The sequence below is a fragment of the Elephantulus edwardii genome, unplaced genomic scaffold (genome assembly GCF_000299155.1).
Source record: "Elephantulus edwardii isolate Elephantulus edwardi_28Jun2011 unplaced genomic scaffold, EleEdw1.0 scaffold00189, whole genome shotgun sequence".
Taxonomy (NCBI): domain Eukaryota; kingdom Metazoa; phylum Chordata; class Mammalia; order Macroscelidea; family Macroscelididae; genus Elephantulus; species Elephantulus edwardii.
This window is the reverse complement of record NW_006399939.1, coordinates 4,904,185-4,923,637: the sequence shown is the minus strand read 5'-3', so window position 1 is coordinate 4,923,637 and position 19,453 is coordinate 4,904,185. Positions and strand designations below refer to the sequence as shown.

Here is a 19,453-nt window from a genome sequence, read left to right as displayed (position 1 = left end):
ACAGCTGCAAACCCAGGCACTTAATGTTATTATGTGGATAATTACTAGTCAGTAGGGAACACGTGTTGACCGTGAGAAAGCTTTCTGTCGTTATCCAGCTAAACCTTTCTAAGGGTTTCCTAGAATTGGGGGTAAGGAGAGGGGAGGGCTGAACATAAGTTCTTCCTGCCAGACTGATCATAGCCAAAGAAGTAAACCTGGAATAGATCCGAATCTATAAAATGCCACTCTACCAAATGATAGCCAGAACAGGAAAAAATAATTGGTTGATGCCCTCTAGAACATAATCTTCTTTTAAAAACAAGAGGGGAAAATAACAAGGGCGTATGCATGTTGAAAGCAATCAAATCTCTTGGCTGGCAGAGTTAGAAACAACAGTGCCCACCTCAAAGATGGTGGCGTACTGCACCATTTGGAATGTATTTCACTGTTCACAGTCTTGGTGGTAATCTACTCTCCCACATCAGGCTCCTGAAAGGGCTCATTGTGTGTCTTCTAGGTCCCCCTTTCCATCCTGTGATTTTTACTGTTGCATTACACCACACTTTATAAATCTAAGCCTGTTCTTATTTCATAGCATCAACTGTGACTGAACTAGTTTGAAGCCATGATTGTATGATCCTCAACATTGTACCCTCTGCCTGGTGGATTAGTCTGTCAGCCACTTTTTTTCCTTGTTTGTTTCTTGTGTTGTTTTTTGTTTTGGGATGGTTTTTTCTTTTCCCCCCCTTTTTTCTTTTAAAACTTTATTAATCCTTTAATTTGGGGAATGGAATTCTTTAACCTGAGTTCACTGGGACACCCCAGGAATCATGTTACTGTGATTTTTGTCACCATTGTAGGACTCCTTGGGCATTCTTCTAAGAGTATTACAATTTTATTTGGAATATCTCACTACTTTTAGAAATGTTAGAACTTAGACTTTGCAAGATAGCATAAATTAATTTATAGAATGAGTTATTTTATCCTAGGCATGTAAATCTCAAAATGGGTTGAAAGTGAAACAGGAATGTAGCATGTGATCAAGATTTGTGAGTGCAAAGGGGCTAGAAGTTCAACCCTCTTACCTGTGTGTCCCTGAGCTGATAACCAGCAAGCAAAAGCCTGGCTTCCAAGGCCTCTCCCATAGCTCAGGTTGGGGTCATCAGCTCTTGGGATGCCATAGAGCCTGTTTTCAGAAGCGGAACAATACTACTAATTAAAATGGCATGTTTTGGCCTACAGCAGACAACAGCTGGTTTTAGATTAAGAGATCTATTTAAAGAAATTGCGTCCTACTGGCCTGCAGAGATGAACCTGAAAGGCTCTGGCTCAAATGTCTCTGTGCATAGAGTCTGCCCACGCCTTTGCCCCAAGGACCCAGCTCGCCAGGCCCTTTGGAGTGTCATCGTTGGAAATGCTGCCTGTTAACACTAATAGTTAATATCTTTTTTTTCCCTCCTATATTTTACCGAGCCTCACACATATTTGGGCAAAAGCCTCCTTTGCTGGGAAAATATCAGGTTTGTTTTGAGAATCTTTGCCTCTTTCCGGTCAAGGAGGCTATGTTGTCTCCTCTTACTCAGTGTCACCGAGTTCAAAACTGCTCTGGTGCCTCTGTGCTTACAACCCATGTGCTTACAATGGTGCTTCGAAGGTGTGGCTTTCAGGGCTCATTTGTGAACTGCCTTTGAGTAAAAGTGACCCTGGCATGGCCTGTGCTGGGAGAGAGGCCCCAGTTGCTCCCCCTCATCAGTGGAAGGCGTTGCCCACAGCCCTCTGAACCCAGCTGCTTTCTGAGGTGACAGTCTCTGTTGGCATCACACCAACAAGACTGGCAAGTTTCACCCCACGTTCTAAGATAGGATTGCTGGGTTAGAATCCAAGAACTGCTGATGGCTTTCAGGTAAAGTTAAAACCGCTACGAAGCAGAGGCGAGGCCTGGGAAGCGCTTGAACTGTAGGGAAATGCCTTCAGGCCAGTCGGAAGATCCCATGAGGACTTAGCAGAGCAGAAAGCCTTTGTGTGTGGAAGCCATCCGTTCCGAGTCTGGTGAGCTTCCTGGCTTTGAGGACAGCTTCTTTGGGGGATGATGGCTTTTTTCATTCCTCTTGGCCCAGGTAGTCTTTCATTGGAGGAAGAGAGGCTCCAGCAACCCTGGCATGGAGAAGCAGGCGGGGAATGCTAACCTGGCCCTGCGCCTCTTCTGGCCACTTCCTTCGGAGGGAGCGGTTCTGGCCGGATCCTCACGGTGCTGGCAGACACTTGCCTCCAGGAAGACTTTGGAAGCACCCTGAGCTTTCCATTGCCAGGTCGGAGGCTTGCGAGCCCCGTGGGCCCATCCCTGTCCACCTCATCCAGGGCTCGGATGTGAGCCCTGGGACTTGCAGTACTAGATCAGGAGCTGGTGCTCGCCCGTTTCCTACTTCTGGGAAAACCAGAGCCAGCACTGGCCGCGTTATACTCCCCACACACAGTCTGCTCTTCTCCTGGCAAAGAAATGTCAGTCAACAGGAATCCACCCTAAGTCTTCCTTCTCTTCAGGGTAGAAGCTCTGATTTCATCTGAAAACTAGGTGAGCACACGCAGAACTCAGCCCACAGCCTCTCTTCTCCTTCATTAAAGGTTCTCAGGAATCCCCAGTCTCAGGTTTGCAGACTTCCAGTTTTCCAGAGAGGACGTGTGGATCTATCCAGGCAGCTTTGTGCTGAGACATATTTCATCGTTCCTGCCCACAGCAGGAAGACTAGGGGGCAGGGGACTTTGGTCCTCTCTCCTTCTTAAGAAGTGGTTGTGTCACCAGCAATTCCGTGTCTGGCATTTTATTTTCCTGAAATCGACCACCTTCTCCTTTCTTCTGCTCTCAATTGGCCGACCTCCTGGGCACAACTTTCCTGACTCTCCCTACAGAGCAGACAGTTGATAGTCAGGAGACAGAAAGGATGCCTGTGTGGCGTCCAGAGGTGCCAGCAGCTGTGTCTTCTAGATGTTTCCTCAGCCTCTTGCCTTGACCTCTCAGGAGTTCCACGTGGCTGGGTGGTGCAGGCAGAGCAGGCCCTGGGCTCCATATGTCTTAGACTAGAGCCTCCAGCCAACTCATGCCATTGTATAAGGCTGGCTGGCCTGCCTGCCTGCCTCTGCCTGCCTTGAAAATACATCTCTTTGGACGACCCTTGATGGCTGCGAGCACCACTGGCTGTTTCATCTAATACCAAAGAGGAACCTCAAGGAACTTGCAGGTTTCTGTGATCACAGCTGAAGACCAACCAACTGGTTATTGGTCCAGCTGAGCTAAGAGCTTTTTCTTAGTCATTCACATGTTCCACATGTCTATCTAAATGTCCACTTTGCCAAAAAAAGGCCATTGTCCTCTTCTCAAGAAGCTCAAGTTCAGAGGCAGTTCTGAATAAGATGGGTGGGTCGACCAGTGGCTTAGACTGAGCACCCATTTCTGCTCACCCCGGCACGTGGCATGGCCCTGAGGAGAGGGACTCCCGTGATTTATAGCCTCAGCTAGAAACCAGAGAGTCAGAAGCACTTGGACTAAGGTTGATGCTGACGAGATGGCCTGGTCTGTCGGATCTCTTCTCAGAACCAGGGCTTTTACCAGCATGCACCGGCGATGCGATGCTGGCAGCCAGCCCTCTTCCGGCTATTTCTGCTCACCCTGTTACCAGAGAGCCTGAGGGTCTGGATCCTATCTGGCCCCGTCAGGGTGGATTACCAAATGAGCTGTTCTTTTGCCCCAGTCCCCTTCCTGTGCTATAAATAAGCCCCATGTTTATTTTCTTATGTTATTGAAATGAGCACTTGGATGGGGGCCCCTGACGAGTCCGGAGAGCGTCCATCCGGTGCCTGGTGAGGGACCTGTGTGGCGGGCTGCTGTCTGAAGCTATTTGGCGTCTTCCCCCTGTGTTTTGGATGTGGCTTGATTTCAATCGAAAGAGCTGTATGCAGCCCTGTATCTGCTGATTTTCAGGTTTCAGCTTTCCGCCAGCCTCACTGGCTGCTTAGAAGTAAAGTTGTGTTTCTTATTAAAGGGATAACAGCCACAATTGAGGTAATTAACGAAAATTGTGCCGTGGTGGCAGCATCCTCTAGGGTTTCCAAGAGTCCCTCTGTAGCAGATCGGGGGACCTTACCTTCATCTCCTCTCTTACGCAGACCCTGGGCCAAAACCTTGTCCTTGTTTCTGGATTTCGTTCCAGCAATTTCTCCCCTCACACCCTTGTCCTTGTCACCAGTTTGGTTTGACGTCTTGGCAACTTTACCAAAGGAGACCTCATTAACTCCTTCCTCTCCGGTGCCCCAAAAATGCCAGGGTGCCTTTTCTCCTCTCAGAGCACCTTCGCCTTGGCTGTAGCCTGGTACTTCTTGGAAAGTGCCAAGGATCACTGTTGGTTAATAGCTGATGCTCTTTGGGGGTCGCGTGGCTGTGCTGTCTTGGGATGAGGAAGCCGGCAGCCCAGCGCGATGTGCTACGTTCTGTGCAGGTCCAGGGAGTAGGGAGCGTTAGTCCACCCTGGAATCGCCAGCACCTTCCCTTCCCACGCAGACACTGCTGAGAGGCCAAGAAGTGATTTCTGGCTCCCTCAAGCCATGACAGTTCACCAGAACATTCCACAAAACTCTTGAATGTGACACAAGTCTGCCAGAATCGGGGTATAGGTCATTATCTACTTTCCAGGGTGGGCCAAACTAGTAAGCCATGTTACGTGCCACCACCAGCACTTGGGTCTACTAACAAAGAGAACTGAATCTTGCAACTAGGTTTCATTTGCTTTGAGGGGAGAGCCTGCGATAGAAGGCATGTTCATGGGTGTGACAGTTTTCTACTGACTCCTAAGGAGTTTTTGTTTTTTCTTTAAGAAGAAAAGCTCAAATGGGTTCAATTAATCCACTCAACAAACACTCATTGAGCACTGGTGTGCCAGGCATTGCTCTCGGTGTGTGGATGTTAAAATGAGCAAAACCAAGGCCCTCCCCACCCTCATCGACAAGATACTATCATTTCAGATGGCAATAAACACTATGGAGAGAATAAATCTATGGAAGGGGTAGTAAGTACATTCTGACAGGGGAAGGAGGAAGTACTTTAAATAGGTTGGTCAGAAGGTGACATTTAAGCATAGTTGTACAAGTTGAGAAGACATGAACTATAAAGAGACCAGGCAGAGGAGAAAGTGGGCCTCCAGGTCCTGGGGCAGGAAGTATCACGGCCTGTTCTGAATGGCGGGCACGTGCTGGTGCAGGATGCATGAGTGGACATGGTGGGAGATGCCAGAGCCACATCGTGCTAGGACCATGTGGGCCAGTAGGATCCTGGGGTTTACTGTGTGATGGGAAACCAGGAGAGAGTTTTTAGCAGAGAAGAGAGGTCATCTGAATGGCATTTCAAAAACTTCCCATTTCAGCTGCCCTGTGGACAATGGGTGATAAGGGAGTAAGAGTGAAATGAAGGAAACCAGGAGACTGTGAGTCCAGGCAAGAGATGGGAGTGGCTTAGGTTACAATAATAACAGAGATGGTAAGAGGTTATACTGGGAATTTATCCCATCACCAGCATCATTGCCTAATGAATGGGGAAGATGAAAATAAAGCCCAAAAGCATTTACAGTTGACATTTAGATTTTGTTTTGAGTAAAGCAGTGATATTATTAACTGAAATAGGAAAGACTGAGTGGGGCAGAGCGGTGTTAACAGGGAAAATCAAGAGCTCTTGATTTTTAGATGTCTGTTGGACATCTAAGAAACAATGCCATTGAACATTTAAGATACTGAGAAACAAATGAAAACAAAATAAGGGCAGAAAACATCAATAGACAGAATTTATTCTATAGAACCAGATGCAAGTCCTAGGAATCTAAAGCCCGAACTATCAGAGAAAAAAACAGACAAAAGCAAAGGTCTGAGGTCGAAGGACTGGGCCCCTTTTAACAGGCAGGGTGAGGGAGGAAGAACCGAGAAACCCAAGAAGAGCGACCAGTGAGTTAGGGGGAAACCAGGGAGAGAACAAGGTTTGTAACAGTATGTGGTAAACCCTACAACAACTACCAGAAAGAAAAATAGTAGCATAGATAATCCAGTACTAAAGAAGGAAGACTTAAAAAAGGTAACTATTCAAAAAGATGGCTTAATAGAAACAAATAGCAACAGGGTAAATGTGTCCCCAAATATCAATAATTACATTAAATGTAGATGATCTAAATACTCATTTAAAAGACAGGTTATTGGACTGATCTGAAAAGCAAGAGAAATTCTATATTATCAGGAACATACTAATAAAACATAGATATGTTAAAACAAAGGGAGCTCTGGTGGCCTAGAGGGTAAGGAGTTGTGCTGCCAATCCAAAGGCAAATGGTTCAAGTCGACTAGCTGCTCAAGAGAAAGAGAGGAAGTCTTCCTGTGTAGTTCAACTGTGGAGGGTCAGCTATGATCATTTCCAACAACAACAAGGTTAAAGTGAAAAAGGAGAGAAAATTATATTGCGTAAATGCCTGCCATCGGAGACGGAGTTAAATCAATACAAGACACACTGGTACTGCCAGTCCAAAGGCAAGTGGTTCAAATACACCAGCTTCTCTGAAGGAAGAAGATGGAAATCTTCCATACAATTTACAGCTTCCAAAAACCTGCTGGAGGCTCAGCTCTGAGTTTATTCCAACGTGAAGACAAGTACAACAACAAACCAGAGCTTGAGTGGATTTTGTTTTTTAATTTCAGGATGATAAATGGCTGATTCATCAAGAAAGAACACATAAAACAGGGTCATTCTAGACGTATGTATCAAGTAATTGTACTTCAAAATACATAAGCCAAAATCTAAAGAAGAAAATTCTGAGTTATAGTTGAATGTTTCCTATTCCTCTCACAGTAATTGATAAAGCGAGCTGACAGGGAATCTGTAAAGCTATATTGTTAGGGGCCATCAAGTCTGGTGAGACTCTCAGCAACTGATCATATGTACAAGGGAACCATCCAGGGCCAGCTCCTGCATCACCCTCCCTGCCATTGCTGGGCTTGAGCCCATTGGTGAAGCCACTGCCAGTCCATCTGGACAGGTTCTTCTTGGCTCACCTCTCTAGGTCAGCCAGCTTGTGTAGATGTTCTAATCCATCCATCCTTGGCACTGCAGAAAAAGATGGACACCCTTCTTCCATGTGACATACAGCATCTGGAACCCCCCTCGGAAGATCAGTTATGGGTCTGTTTAAGTTTTCTACCAAGCAGTCTTGTCTTCTCCAGAGGCCAAGCCCTCCTAATAGTATGTTCAGAGTACATCAAAGTCTTTCCATCCTCGCTTCAAGGAAGCATTGGCTGTACTTCCGGCAGGCCAGAGTCCATTCTGTGTTTCCCAATAACACCATAATCCCAAGGTATCAGTTCTTTGATCTTATTCATCGCCCAGCTTTCACATGTTGTTGTTGTTGTTGTTGTTGTGTGATGGAAAATACCATGGCCTGGGTCTAAGTGTATCTTAGTTTTCAAAGTGATGTCTTTTTAATGCTTTAAAGAGGTTCTTTTTGCAGCAGGAAATAGATGATACTAACAATGCTACTTACCACTTTGGTTTGAGGGAGCTCTGGTGGTTTAGTGGTAAGGAGTTATGCTGCCAACTTCAGAGGCACGCAGTTCGAATCCACCAGCTGCTCTGCAGGAGAAAGGTGGGCAGTTTCCTCCCATGTGATTAATTGCCTCTGAAAACCTGCTGGAGGTTCAGCTCTGAGTCAATTCCTACTCGATGGTCCCTAACCACCACCACCACCTTGGCTTCATTGACAGTTGCAGAACACCTCACCCTAACCATCTCTCAATGAATATTCTTCTCAAGTGCACATACGACAGTCACCTCAGTGTACTGCAACATGACCTTATTCTTAGTAAGTTCAGAAGAACTGAAAACATTGAAAGTATGTTCACAATGGAACTAAATTAGAATCAACACATCTCTGAGGGGGAAGCCTTAAATAGTTGGAAATGAATGTATTTCTTAAAAAACTGCCTGGATTAATAAAGGGCTATTAGGGACTTTTTGAACTGAATGGAAAACAACATTAAGATGAAAGAGATGGTGTTACTACAGTAATGAACAGAAACATATAGCTTAAAGAAGCTTAATTAGAAAGAATGAAGATGTAAAATGTCCTAGTACTTTAAAAAGAGCAAACATACACCTAGGAAAAGAAATCAAAACTAAATAAAGTATAAAGAATAGAGTGGAAGTCAATGAAAGATAAAATGGGCTAACAAAAGCAAATCCATTTAAAGTGAGTTACTTTAAAAGATCAGTAACTTCAAGACGATTGGAGGGGGAAAGAGCCTTGGGGCTCGCTCGCACTTCACAGCATGGTTACACGTTTTGTGAAACATTCCCTGGTATGTAACGTCCTGCCATTAGTCACTTGGATGGAAATCCACCTTCTTGATCCCTTCCAGCCACCAGAATTCATGATCCCTGTCTGTACAGCTTTTTACTATGAAATAGTTCATCTTGGTTTTTCATAACCACTTTATGAGGTAAGCAGGGAATGGTTGATTATCCCCACTTTATAGATCCAGCAATTGACAATCTCTTAGTAGTCTGCCCAAGGTAATGGAGTTAGTAAGATTCAGAGAGAGTTCTTAGACCCTGGCTTCCTTTCTCTCATGTACATAGCCTCTTGGGCAGTGCTTTGATGTGTCTTTGGATACCCTGTTTTGGGAGGAAGATGCAAATAAGCTGCCTTTATGTATTTCCTCCTCCTCGAGCTCCCACCGCCGAGCCTCGTTCATTTTCATGCTTTCCTCCATGGCGTAGCTTGACCTTAATGTCATAGCAACATTCCTCTCAGAGCCTGGAAATTACTGAAGGTACATTGTAGGTGGAGAACAAAGAAGGGATAGGAGAGCTGTTGTTAGAATACTCACAGAAATCCCAGGAGACCTCACAAGCCCTTGCCATCTCCTCCGCATGTCTGGGGTCCACGCCCCCGCCAGGGCTCGGGAGGTCTTCTGCAGGCACCTCAATGGGGTTTGCCCTCAGCCAGTCAAGACAAACACCTCAACATATGGTGTGCATATGGCCGTAAACTGAAGCTCCTTACAGAAGCTTGCCCTTCCTCAAGCCTGTTGGTTTGTATTGTGCTAAAAAGAGGAATCTGTTTGGAATCACAGAATTCCTGGGAAAATGTCAGTGGTGGTGTTGCATTGTCTCTGGAACTGGCGTACAGACTCCTATTTATGGGCGCATAGTTTTGCAATAACCCTATTTTGGGAAATGGGCTGTTTGTGGAGGCTCCTTAGCTTCCCAGTGTGTAAGTCTGAACCTGTGCGAGAGGTATGACACTCACCCTACCCTCTGCTGACTGAATCAAGAGTGTCTTCTCTAGGGGCCAGGTAGCTCCTAATCACTCAAGTTGTCAATATTTCTTGTAGCAAGACCTAGGTCAATGGTGGTCAGCTGAAGACGAGGAAAATTCTGTTCTGGTTGGCACCAAGGTGGGAAAGAAGATACGTAAAGAATCCTTGAGGCGAGGCTTGAGTGTGGGAAGGGTTTGGGGGCACGCATGGTGGTTGTCCTGGATGGTTCTGGGACAACGCAGAGTTTGAGCCCAGGGCTAAGTGGCAAAGCCCCCAGCTGAGCACATATAGCCGCAAATGTTCTGCTTGGTTCAACAGAACCAAGATTGCTCAGCAGAGAGAGGACTTCCTGCCTCATCTTGGTTCGTCCTGAATGCTCGTGAACCCCGGAGGACCGTGGAGGATGGGGCCACAGCCGCCTGAGTCTTGGGCTCACTTCAGGCTGACTCCGCAGTGGCCTAAGACGGCTCTGGCTCTCACCAAAATGAATCCTTGAACCTTCCTCCCACACACCTTGCTGAACCAAAAAAGAGGATCCCATCCTTCCCACCTTCCCATTCATACATTCAACCACTAAGGTTTCAGATGCGAACATGTTCTTAAAGGCGTTCTCAGAGATGAGTAGAAGGGTTAGGGAGATGAACAGGCAACTTTGACAATCTTATGTGCAGAAATAATGTTACAAACACTGCACAATTCAGTGGGAACACAAGAAGGACAATGACTGACTGAGGTTGAAGAGGACACATGAGGTTAAGAAGGACCTTCACAGGAGAGAACCTTAAAGAATGCCGTTTACCAGGTGGGGGCAGGAGGTGACATCATTGTAAACAGCACAGGTGACAAGTTCAGGAAGGAGGACCAGGGGAAGCTCTGATCTGCACAGCCTGGGGGACAGTGTGCTGCCCTGGGTGGCTGAGGGGAGGACGGAAGCATAGTTGACAGTAGGCAGCCTTGTCATGCCCAGACTCCAGGGGCAGAGGGCGCAGGCAGGGGCTCCCTGAGTGCCCGTGCCCGGAGCCACCCCTCAGGCAACCTTTCACCATAGTGGGTACACTCACCTGGGCTCAGCTCCCACAGGACAGGAAAAAGCAGGGGCATTAGGTACAGACAGGACCCCTGGCTCCTTGTGCAATTGCACCAGGTGGTCACCTTCTCTCTGTCTCAGTTCCATCGGGACTTGGCAGCGAAGTGGTGCGGACAGTCCATGCAGTAGTGTGACCCCAAGCCTCACAGATGGTGGGGGTCCCTTTTGAAACACACTCCCAGGCCAGCTACCACGCAGGTGGGTCTGTATTGAATGTGATTACTCCTTTGTGGAGGGAGAGCCCTCTAACAAAGCAATATTTTCTAAAGAGAAGGTGGCAGGAGTTTGCCATCAGACACGAGGGAGCTCTGGCAGGGTAGTCCATACACATTGCTCTACTAATCCAAAGGCTGCACATCTACGATGGTTCGAATCCAGCCGCGGCTCCTCCGGAGAAGGATGGGCATTGTCGTCCTGGGTGAGGCACAGGCACCCCGATTGGGACATCAGCGCCTTGGCAGTTCCACCTTGACAGCACTGAGCGGAGCCGTCAGTCAGTCGGACACATGAGTGACCCTTGTTCCATGGGCGGCCCAGAGTGAACCAGTCAAGCTTGGGACACAGAGTGTCCTAGAGAAGCGGGGCTGGAGACACTTCAACTTGCTTTCATCGGGAAAGGGCAATCTCTTTAAAAGGCCATTGTGTTTCGTAACACAGAAAACCAGCAAAAACCAAAACACTCAATAAGCTGGGTTGGCCCAGTAGCTGCCATGATGGAAATGAAGGTGGTGCACGACTTTGTTCTGTTAAACACGCGAACATGGGGATTCAGAGCCAACTCGACGGCCTCTAACAACAGTCGGATTCAGAGCGGGTAGCTAGATTTTCTCCCAGGAATAACAGGGGTCTCTTATGCCACCAGGCCACTCCAGTTTACAAAGCACAGCACATTCGCTACCCACACGATCCTCCCACACTGTGGAGGGACAGGGCTTCTCCCCAGTGGAGCGGAGGTGAGCTGCCTCTCACTGTGCCTTTTGATGGTAGAAAGCAAGGCCGCACATCCCCGGGAGAGGCACAACCATGGCCCCTCTCTGCCTGATGGTTGCCTTTAAAATCATCCACTATGTCCGGCAAAGGACATTCTCTTAGTCACCGAGCAGCAGGGCAAGGACTGGGACCTGCCCCTCCAGAGCCCTCCTTCCCCTGGCCCTCGATGCCCTGACCCCCTCTATCTCAAGACAGGAAAGGTGCCCCAGGACCCAGGTCTGGGCCAGCAACACCCGAGAGGCAGCAGGAGAGGGCTTTCAGCTTTGATCCTTTTAGTTGCCTATGAAAGGGGCTCTGGTGCCTTCCCCCTGCCCCGCTCCCCCTGAGCCAGTCCACTGTGCATGCAGATCCTTTGGGACACAGGGGGAGGGCACCCCGGACGCTGCTGGGCCACGGACCCCTCTTTGAGCAGGAGCCTGGCCGGCCACCTGTTGTTAATCTAGCCGGGGTAATCCATTCTGTACTGTGTCAGCAGTTCAAAAGGGCACTGTTAGTATTTTTTGCCGACTTCAATTAACGTGAGATTTCAGAGGCCCCTCTGATCACATTTCATCTGTCACAAGCCAGGAACAAAACAGACAGATCCCAGTTGAGAGGAGGAAGGAGAAGGAGTTTATTGCAAATAACAACCAACCAGTTTGGGCTGTACCCAGCAAAGGCATTCTGCGAGAGTCCAGCCACTTCTGCTCCCCGCTCTGCCTGGTGCCTCCACCCTCCCAAGTCTCCTTCTCCTCAAGAGTCTTTCCCTCCCCCCAAAAAAAAGATGTAAGTGCAATAACTTACTTTAAAAGGCAAGAACGTTTCTTTTAATATTTGCTATAATGTAGTTACATGATGGTATAGGCAGTAAAACTTTATGGAACTGTTCTCGGGGGGGTTTGTTTTTGTGGGTTTTTTTAACATTTTTCTGAATTTTTTAATGTATTTTTTAATATATATAGATATTTTTAATATTCCACCCCAGGCCATTAAGCTAAAGGAAAAGTTGCATTTATACAGGTTTAAACTATCTTACAATGAGAACAGTGAGGATTGGTTGAGGTTCATGTTCCTTCTAGCACGCAGCACTCGTCTACGCCACTGCACACCCAAACGGCGATTCGACGCTGAAAACTGTCCTTCAGAATCAGTAGTATAAAGGCCTAGCTCTGTGTATGTAAGCGAAGGAGGGAGAAGGGAGAGGGCCAGGTTAGCGAACAAGGTCAATTCAATGTCACTGGAAACACCTTTCCTCCCACGGGCATGCTTAACCGAGAAGACTCAGTGTGCCTTTGGGAAGGGACAAGGTCATGGATTATTATCTTGGGGGGCCCGTTTGCTAACCCTCCTCCCCCAGCTAGGCCTTTGCACCAAGCAGACTAGGAGCCTCACAAGGCCTGAGTCCTCAAAGATGACCTCTCTTCCCATCTGGCTGTTTCCATGGAGACTTTCCCCATCTGGGGTAGTGGGGAGGAGCTGGAGCAGAGCCCAGTGGGGTCCCAGAAGTGTGTGCTGGTGACCAGTATCAGATTACCCAGTAAACAAGTTAAGTGTGGACTTGCTTGTTACTATTAATCTGTAGTGAGCAATTTCACATTCACCCCCTGCCCCATCACCACATCAGAGAATCTATCTACTTCTAGGTCTGGCTGTGTCTCCCAACCTCACAACACCTTCCCATAGAATCAAATCATCTTTTCAACTTTTGAATCCCTGACAGGGACAGGTACCCAGTAAACCAGTGCTCACTTACTGACCTGCAGTGAAGAGTTCCACACCCTTCGGGGAAGCTCCTGTGCGGTTGCTCACTATAGAAGCGTAAACAAGGAAGCCCAAGCTTGCCTCGCTTGTTGTGTAATCCACTCCTGTGGGGGACCCACCTCGAGACTGGAGCTCCCACCCCCTAGCAGTGTCCTTGAACTAACCTGGTCTGCCCACTTCCCAAAGCTCGAGGCACCATAGTGAGAGCTGAGAGTCAAGTATAGTTATGAGAATTCAAGAAAAAAAAAATCATACAAGCCCATGTCCTCCAAGTGCCATCTAAGGCTTGGACAAGCCCCTCTGTGTGACTCTAGAGCCATCAGCTCCCCAGCCCTGGGGGTGGTGATGGCACCTGAAGGGGGATAGCAGCACCTCAGTGTTAAGCCTTGGCATGCTGAGATGGTCTGCTCCCCGTTGGGGGTGGAGGCCCTCAGTGTTGGGGCGGGGGGGGGTGCCTGCTGGTCCACCAGCTACCCATCACTTCATATTTACATTAGCATATCTCTTGGGATCTTGGGTGATTAGCCAAAGAGAATCCTCACCTGTTAGCTTATTCACTTAGCAGGGACCCCACACAGCGGGGAGATTCTCCTCACTGCCTGCCTTCACGAGACTGAGCTGAGGAAGCCAGGCGGATGGCCATGGGAGAGATGCCCAGGCCTGCTTAGTCTACCAGGAGCTGCTGCAGAGGATGGCTCCTGCCCCAGAAAACAGAAGGCCCGGCCTGGCTGCCGCCTGAGAACCAACCAAGGCTCTCTATCCAGGGCAGGCTAAGGAGAAGAGAACCATTCAGGGAACCATGCTGGTGAGTCACAGGCAGCTCAGAACAGCACCAGGTGCCCTAGAGGCCAGCCAAGACCGAGGCCATGGTGGGGTGGGGGTCCAGAGTGTCCCCTCCTCCACAGAGAGCTCTGTCTTGGGTTAAACACAGGCTAGGGTGGTCGTTTATCCACTGGGGACTGGGGACTGGGGACTGGGGACATCTTATCTCGGTTGGGAAGGGATTGGCCTAGCTAGGGGTTTCAAAGCTCCCTTTCAGCTTGGCGATTCTTGTAGCCAGGCTAGATTGGGGCAGGAGGAAAGAGGTGCAGGGCTCACCCCTTCTGAAGAGAAGAACAAGGATGTGCTACAGTGGTACATTTAATCACAACCACAGAGCCACAGGACAGAGCTGCCTTCTACTACAGGCTTTCTGCTCCCAACTGTTCGGATTGAAATTTGCCTGGTGGAGGCCTACCCCAGTCAGACAGCATGCACAGAGAGGAACTGAGCTCCTGGGGTCCCTTCCTGATGAATCACCTTCAAAAACCCCCACTCTCTCTTCTCTCTTTCTTGAGGGAGAGAGGACTACCCTTGCTGGCTTTCTCTTGGTGCTGATTCTCTCCCAGGTGAGAAAATGCCTGTAGAGAAAGTCCCTCCCTTGTCAGTCCCTCTCCAGCCTCTGGGTCATTTAAGAAGGAAAGTGGAAGCCCATCCTAGTCTCAGGCTCTTTCTTCCTTTCCCTTCCTCTATTTTGGGGGCATCCGAGTTATTTCTGTGAATTGCACAACCAGAAAAGGCTTCCTGAGAGTCCAATTCTTCCCAAGATCCTCAAAATAGATGAAACACTGGAAGCCAGGCCTGCAAGAACATCTAATTCCACATCCACGAGCCCTTTAACCCCTCTGAGAGCCACTTTAGAGCTAGAGTTCATAAAGAGGTCTGATTCTTATTAAAGGAGGCCAACGCCAGATCCTTCCCCAGCCTCCCTTCTGGAACAGTCGCTGGCCATGGCGGACGGCTAGCTTCCAAATGGAACTCCAGGTGGAGGTGGGCACCTGGCTGGCTTCTCTAGGCTGGGTTCCTTAGCCTCATGGACCTCCTCCTCCATACTGACTACAGTCAAGGGAGAAGGAAGAAAAGGCAAACAGTTCTCCTCCAGAGGTGCAGGAGGGACCTCCCAGGGGTCTGAAAGTGCTGTGTAGAAGCAAAATTATTGTGTGCTACAAGCTTAGGTGAAGACTGGGACCTGGTGCCGAAACCCAAGCTGGAGGCTCCGAATCAGGCAAGAATCTGAGGGGGAAGCCACTCCCCAAGACGGAGGCCCCTTCTCTCAGGGAAATCCAGCCTCAGGGAGGGATCCTCCATCCACAGCTGGAACAGAGATGCTGACCTCTGGAAACCCATCAACCCTTCCAAAGGCCATCTTGAGGTTAAGTTGGAGATTTCCAGTGCCCAAGGAAAGATATATAAGGATAGGTTGTCTAAGAACATGCAAAGGGCTACAAGAACACACTCCACTATGCTTAGAGGAACACAGAGGGAGCTGCGGGGGGAGAGAGACCATGTCAGGAGGACCGTCCTGCCTGTAGCAAGTGCCACTCTGGCCCCTGTGACACTGTGACCCTGAGGGCCAAGTTAAGTGCCCTGCATTGTAAGGCCTTCCATCCCAGCCAGAGCCAGTGACCAGAGCAGGACTGGGGAAGGGCCAAGCAGCTCCATGTCCTCCTGGAGAGGCCTCGACAAGGCCCCAACACGGACTGGATAGGGAGTAAAACGGCCCAGACTTCCCACCCGGAACCAGCACTTCAAACGGGTTCTTGGTTCAGTCGTGGCCAAGAAAAGGAAAGAAACCACAACAGATCTGACTTTGTGACATTCGGGCGACCTGGCCCTCTGGGGGTGTAGTCTATGGGATGTTACACTGCTAACCCAAAAGCCAGGTGGTTCAAATCCACCAGTGCGACTCCATGGGAGAAATAGGATATTTACAGTCATTAAGGATTGACAACCCTGGAAATCCAATGGAGTTTGAATTGGACTCCAGAGTGGTGGGTGAGTAAGCGTGATAACTGGAATAGTGAAAAATGACAAATTAAAGCCCTGCTAGAAAGCAAATCTTCCTCTCGGACAACATCAAACACTTAGAAAACGTAGGCAGCATGTGCATCGCATTGCAACTGAATCTCATACCCTTTTGAGTTCCGAGTCAGAAATAACGATGCCCGGCTCAAATATGGCGGCCAGCCACGCTGCTTTGAATGTGAGTTGCTCTCCGTCAGGCTCCTGAGAGGGCTTACTCTGCTTCTTTCAAGACTCCCCTTCCAGAGCTTTGACCTATCATTTTCCTGTCCTGGTTATCATTCCAGATCACTCAAAGTTTGAAAATTCTGGTCTTTTCCTGGTTTTGTTTTGTCAGTCATGATTGAACCAATTGGAACCAGTTTAAAAAGCCCAGCCTGGAGCCTGTCATGCTGCCCCCTGCTGGATGGCAGGAGGAGAGCAGAAGTGTGCATGCCTTCCCTATCCCACCCAACCCTACAGCCCTCCTCCCGTCTCTTAGGGGCTTCCCTCCCATCCCGCCCCCTCCCCAGCACCATGAGTGCCCCTTGAGGGACCCTTTTTTTCTCAGCTGCTTTTGAGGTCTGGCTCCTTCTCTAACCAGTGTTCACTCAGGTTCAGAGTCTCCAGGCTTCAAGAGAGCTGGGATGAGTCTTCCCCAAGGAACATCCATGCTTCTAGCTGGTGGGAGAGTCCAGAACCTTCAGCACCGAATCCTATCTCTGTGGTTCAGCACAGCCCAGCCGGGATGAGGCTGCACTGAGGCACTGGATGACAGCTGGGAGCTGCCTTGATTCCAGAAGTTCAGGCTCCATGACTTTGCAGGAAGAGAGGAGGCTACAGGGCAGAAGTGAATGCTGGCACAGCTGGTCTTCAGACACCCTGTCACTGGTGACCAGAAACCAAGCGATCAAAGAATGAGGGGTGTGACCTGTAGTTGGTGCTGCTGGGCTGGACTGGGAGTCTGGCTTTGACTAAACGGTCAAATCAGGCAGGTTGAGGAGCAGAGAGGACGTGTGTCCAGCTTATAATGGATGCAAAGCTGCAAACTGTGGCTTCCTGGCTCTCTGTGCTGCTTCTGGCCAGGGACAAGGCTCTTGGGCCGCATCACCAGGGAGGGCCAGGGCCCCTCCACTCTGTCCCTGACAGTGGTCCACGAGGCCTCAGACTTAGGGCTGCTGAAAGTGCTGAGGGTCAGGCCCCTGGGCCAGGCCAGGTTCCTAAAAGGAGAGTCGAGTGGGAGGCTGGGGGCCTGGAAAGCGTGGGCATGGACTGTGCCCAGAGGTGGGGTAGGGCACCGGGATGGGGCAGAAGGGGCCCTGTCATGTGGCCCAGGAGATAGCCGCGCTGTGCTCCTTGGCCTTCATACGGAGGGCCGCGATGCTAGACGTCTTGCGGTCCGGCTCACTGTTGAGCTCATAGCCGTTGAGACCCGGGCTCAGGCCAGCAGCCCCAAACAGGCTGCCCACGTGGGTCTGGCCCACGTGGCCGCCAGCCCCAGAGACACTCAGGAAGTCGCTGACACCCCCAGCCCCAGAGCCAGGGGGGTGGGCATGAGGGGACATGCAGGCAGGCACCGGGTCACAGGGGACCACGCAGGCTGGCACCGGTGAGGCGGCCCCGTTGTTGCCGATCCAGGATGGGTTCTGAATCTGGAGACAGAAGAAGAGGTATCATGGGCCATCTGGAGGAAAGTGACCCTTCTCTCTCCTCCCCCAGATGGCTGCTTCTCACTCTCAAGCCCCTCATTATAATGCCCCCACTCTTCAGCATTTACAGTTGTTGTTATGTGCTGTTGAGTCTGTGACTCATAGTGACTCTATGTACTGAAGCTCTGAAGCCTGCCCTATCCTGAGCCAGACTCTGCCTCTGATATATCACCTCCATTTGCCCCAGTCACTGTGTCAATCCATCTCATCTGGGGTCTTCCTTTCCTATGCTGTCCCTCCACCCTTCAGAGCATGATGTCCTTCTCCAAGGACCATTCTCTGTGAGACAGAGCTTCAAAATCCTAGCTTCCAAATCCAGAGAGGTTCCCTGCATCTTTATGGACCCTCTAGTAGGGAGTAGAGTTGTTTAGGCTCACTGCCTCAGTTCTCAGAGCTCAGCAGACACGAAGTGGGTTTTAAGGAATGAACTTCAACTCCATCATGGGTTCAGTGAGGAACTTCCCCAGGTATGGATGACCAACTGAGAACCACCAGGCTGTCACACGGCTGACCTGGGTCTCTTGGCCACAGCTGCAGACTGTGTCTCTGTTCTGTGGAGTCCTGAGGGCAGGGACTGTGTCTTAGTTACCTCAACCCCTCTACCTGGTCCAGCTTAGAGTAAGTACCTGGTGAATGTGAACTGACCTGAACTCCACAATTTGGCATCGAGAATGTGGGCTCTGGGCTTGCGGGTTGTGGTGGAGGCTGAGGTGGGGTGAATTGTGGTGGCAGGTGTTGGGGCAGGGAGGGTGGGTAGCTTTGGCAAACCAGACCCGTTGCCTTGGGTCAGTTCTGACACGTTGCCTCTGTGGGTCAGCACGCACCTGCTCCCCAAGGTCTCCACAGCTGCTTTGTGGAAGCTGACTGCCCCATCTTTCTGCCACAGAACAGCTGGTGAACTTGAACCACTAACCTTGACCATAGTCCAATCAGAGCTCCTAGGGGTGGGAAATGAGGGTCTACATTTCCCCAGGAGTGGCTGAGGTTGGGAGGCGAGTTCTTGAGCATTCTGACACCTTGTCACAATGAAAGGAGTCTGGGTGGTGCAAACTGTTAAGCACTCAGCTATCAGCTGAAAGATTCGTAGTTCAAATCCCCCCAGAAGCACCTCGGAAGATAGGCTTCTAAAAGACCACATTCAGAAAAACTCCTTTATGGCCGTATCACCCTGATGCACAGGATTGTCATAAGCTGGAATTGATTTGGTGGCAACTAGTAGAACCATCTGAGGGAGCTCTGGTGGCTCAGTGGTAAGGAATTGCACGGCCAACCTAAAGGTATGTGGTTCAAATACAGCAGCTGCTCTGCAGGAGAAAGATGGGCAGTCTCCTCCCATGTGATTAACTGCCTCTGAAAACCTGACAGAGAAGGTCAGCTACGCATCAGTTCCTATTCAATAACACGCAACAGAACTACCTGAGGCCAGAACGGCTGCCTGGTGGATAGTGAGGACCCCACCTGGAGGTCCAGCCTGGACGCCCACACACCAAGGGTGAGGGTGGAACAGGGATCTCAGGCTCCCAGTGGTGAGCTCCCCAGCAAAGCTACCATCAGTGCACCTGGAATTCCTTTCCCCTCTCCAGCCCAGGTTTCCTTTTTCCTCCTCTCTGTATGCATTTAAGAGGGGCTGCTCTTGGGTATGGAGTTCTGTGAGCTTGGAAGACTTCGACTGTGCACCACGGTGAAGGGGCTGTCACACAGGATCTTGTGGTCTGGCCTGTCCCTCCACGTGGACATGTCACACAGGATCTTGTGGTCTGTCCTGTCCCTCCACATGGACATGTCA

At 49.6% G+C, this 19,453-nt stretch overlaps 1 protein-coding gene across 1 annotated transcript in view; it reads right to left on the bottom strand.

The window, feature by feature from the left end:
• Positions 1-17,068: 17,068 nt before the first annotated feature.
• Positions 17,069-19,453, bottom strand: part of ALX4 (ALX homeobox 4) — a 59,814-nt gene continuing 57,429 nt past the window's right edge. Inside the window, exon 4 of the mRNA XM_006896750.1 lies at positions 17,069-17,610. Coding sequence (XP_006896812.1) covers positions 17,281-17,610 — 330 coding nt within the window. The 3' untranslated portion in view covers positions 17,069-17,280. The remainder of the gene's footprint in view (positions 17,611-19,453) is intronic.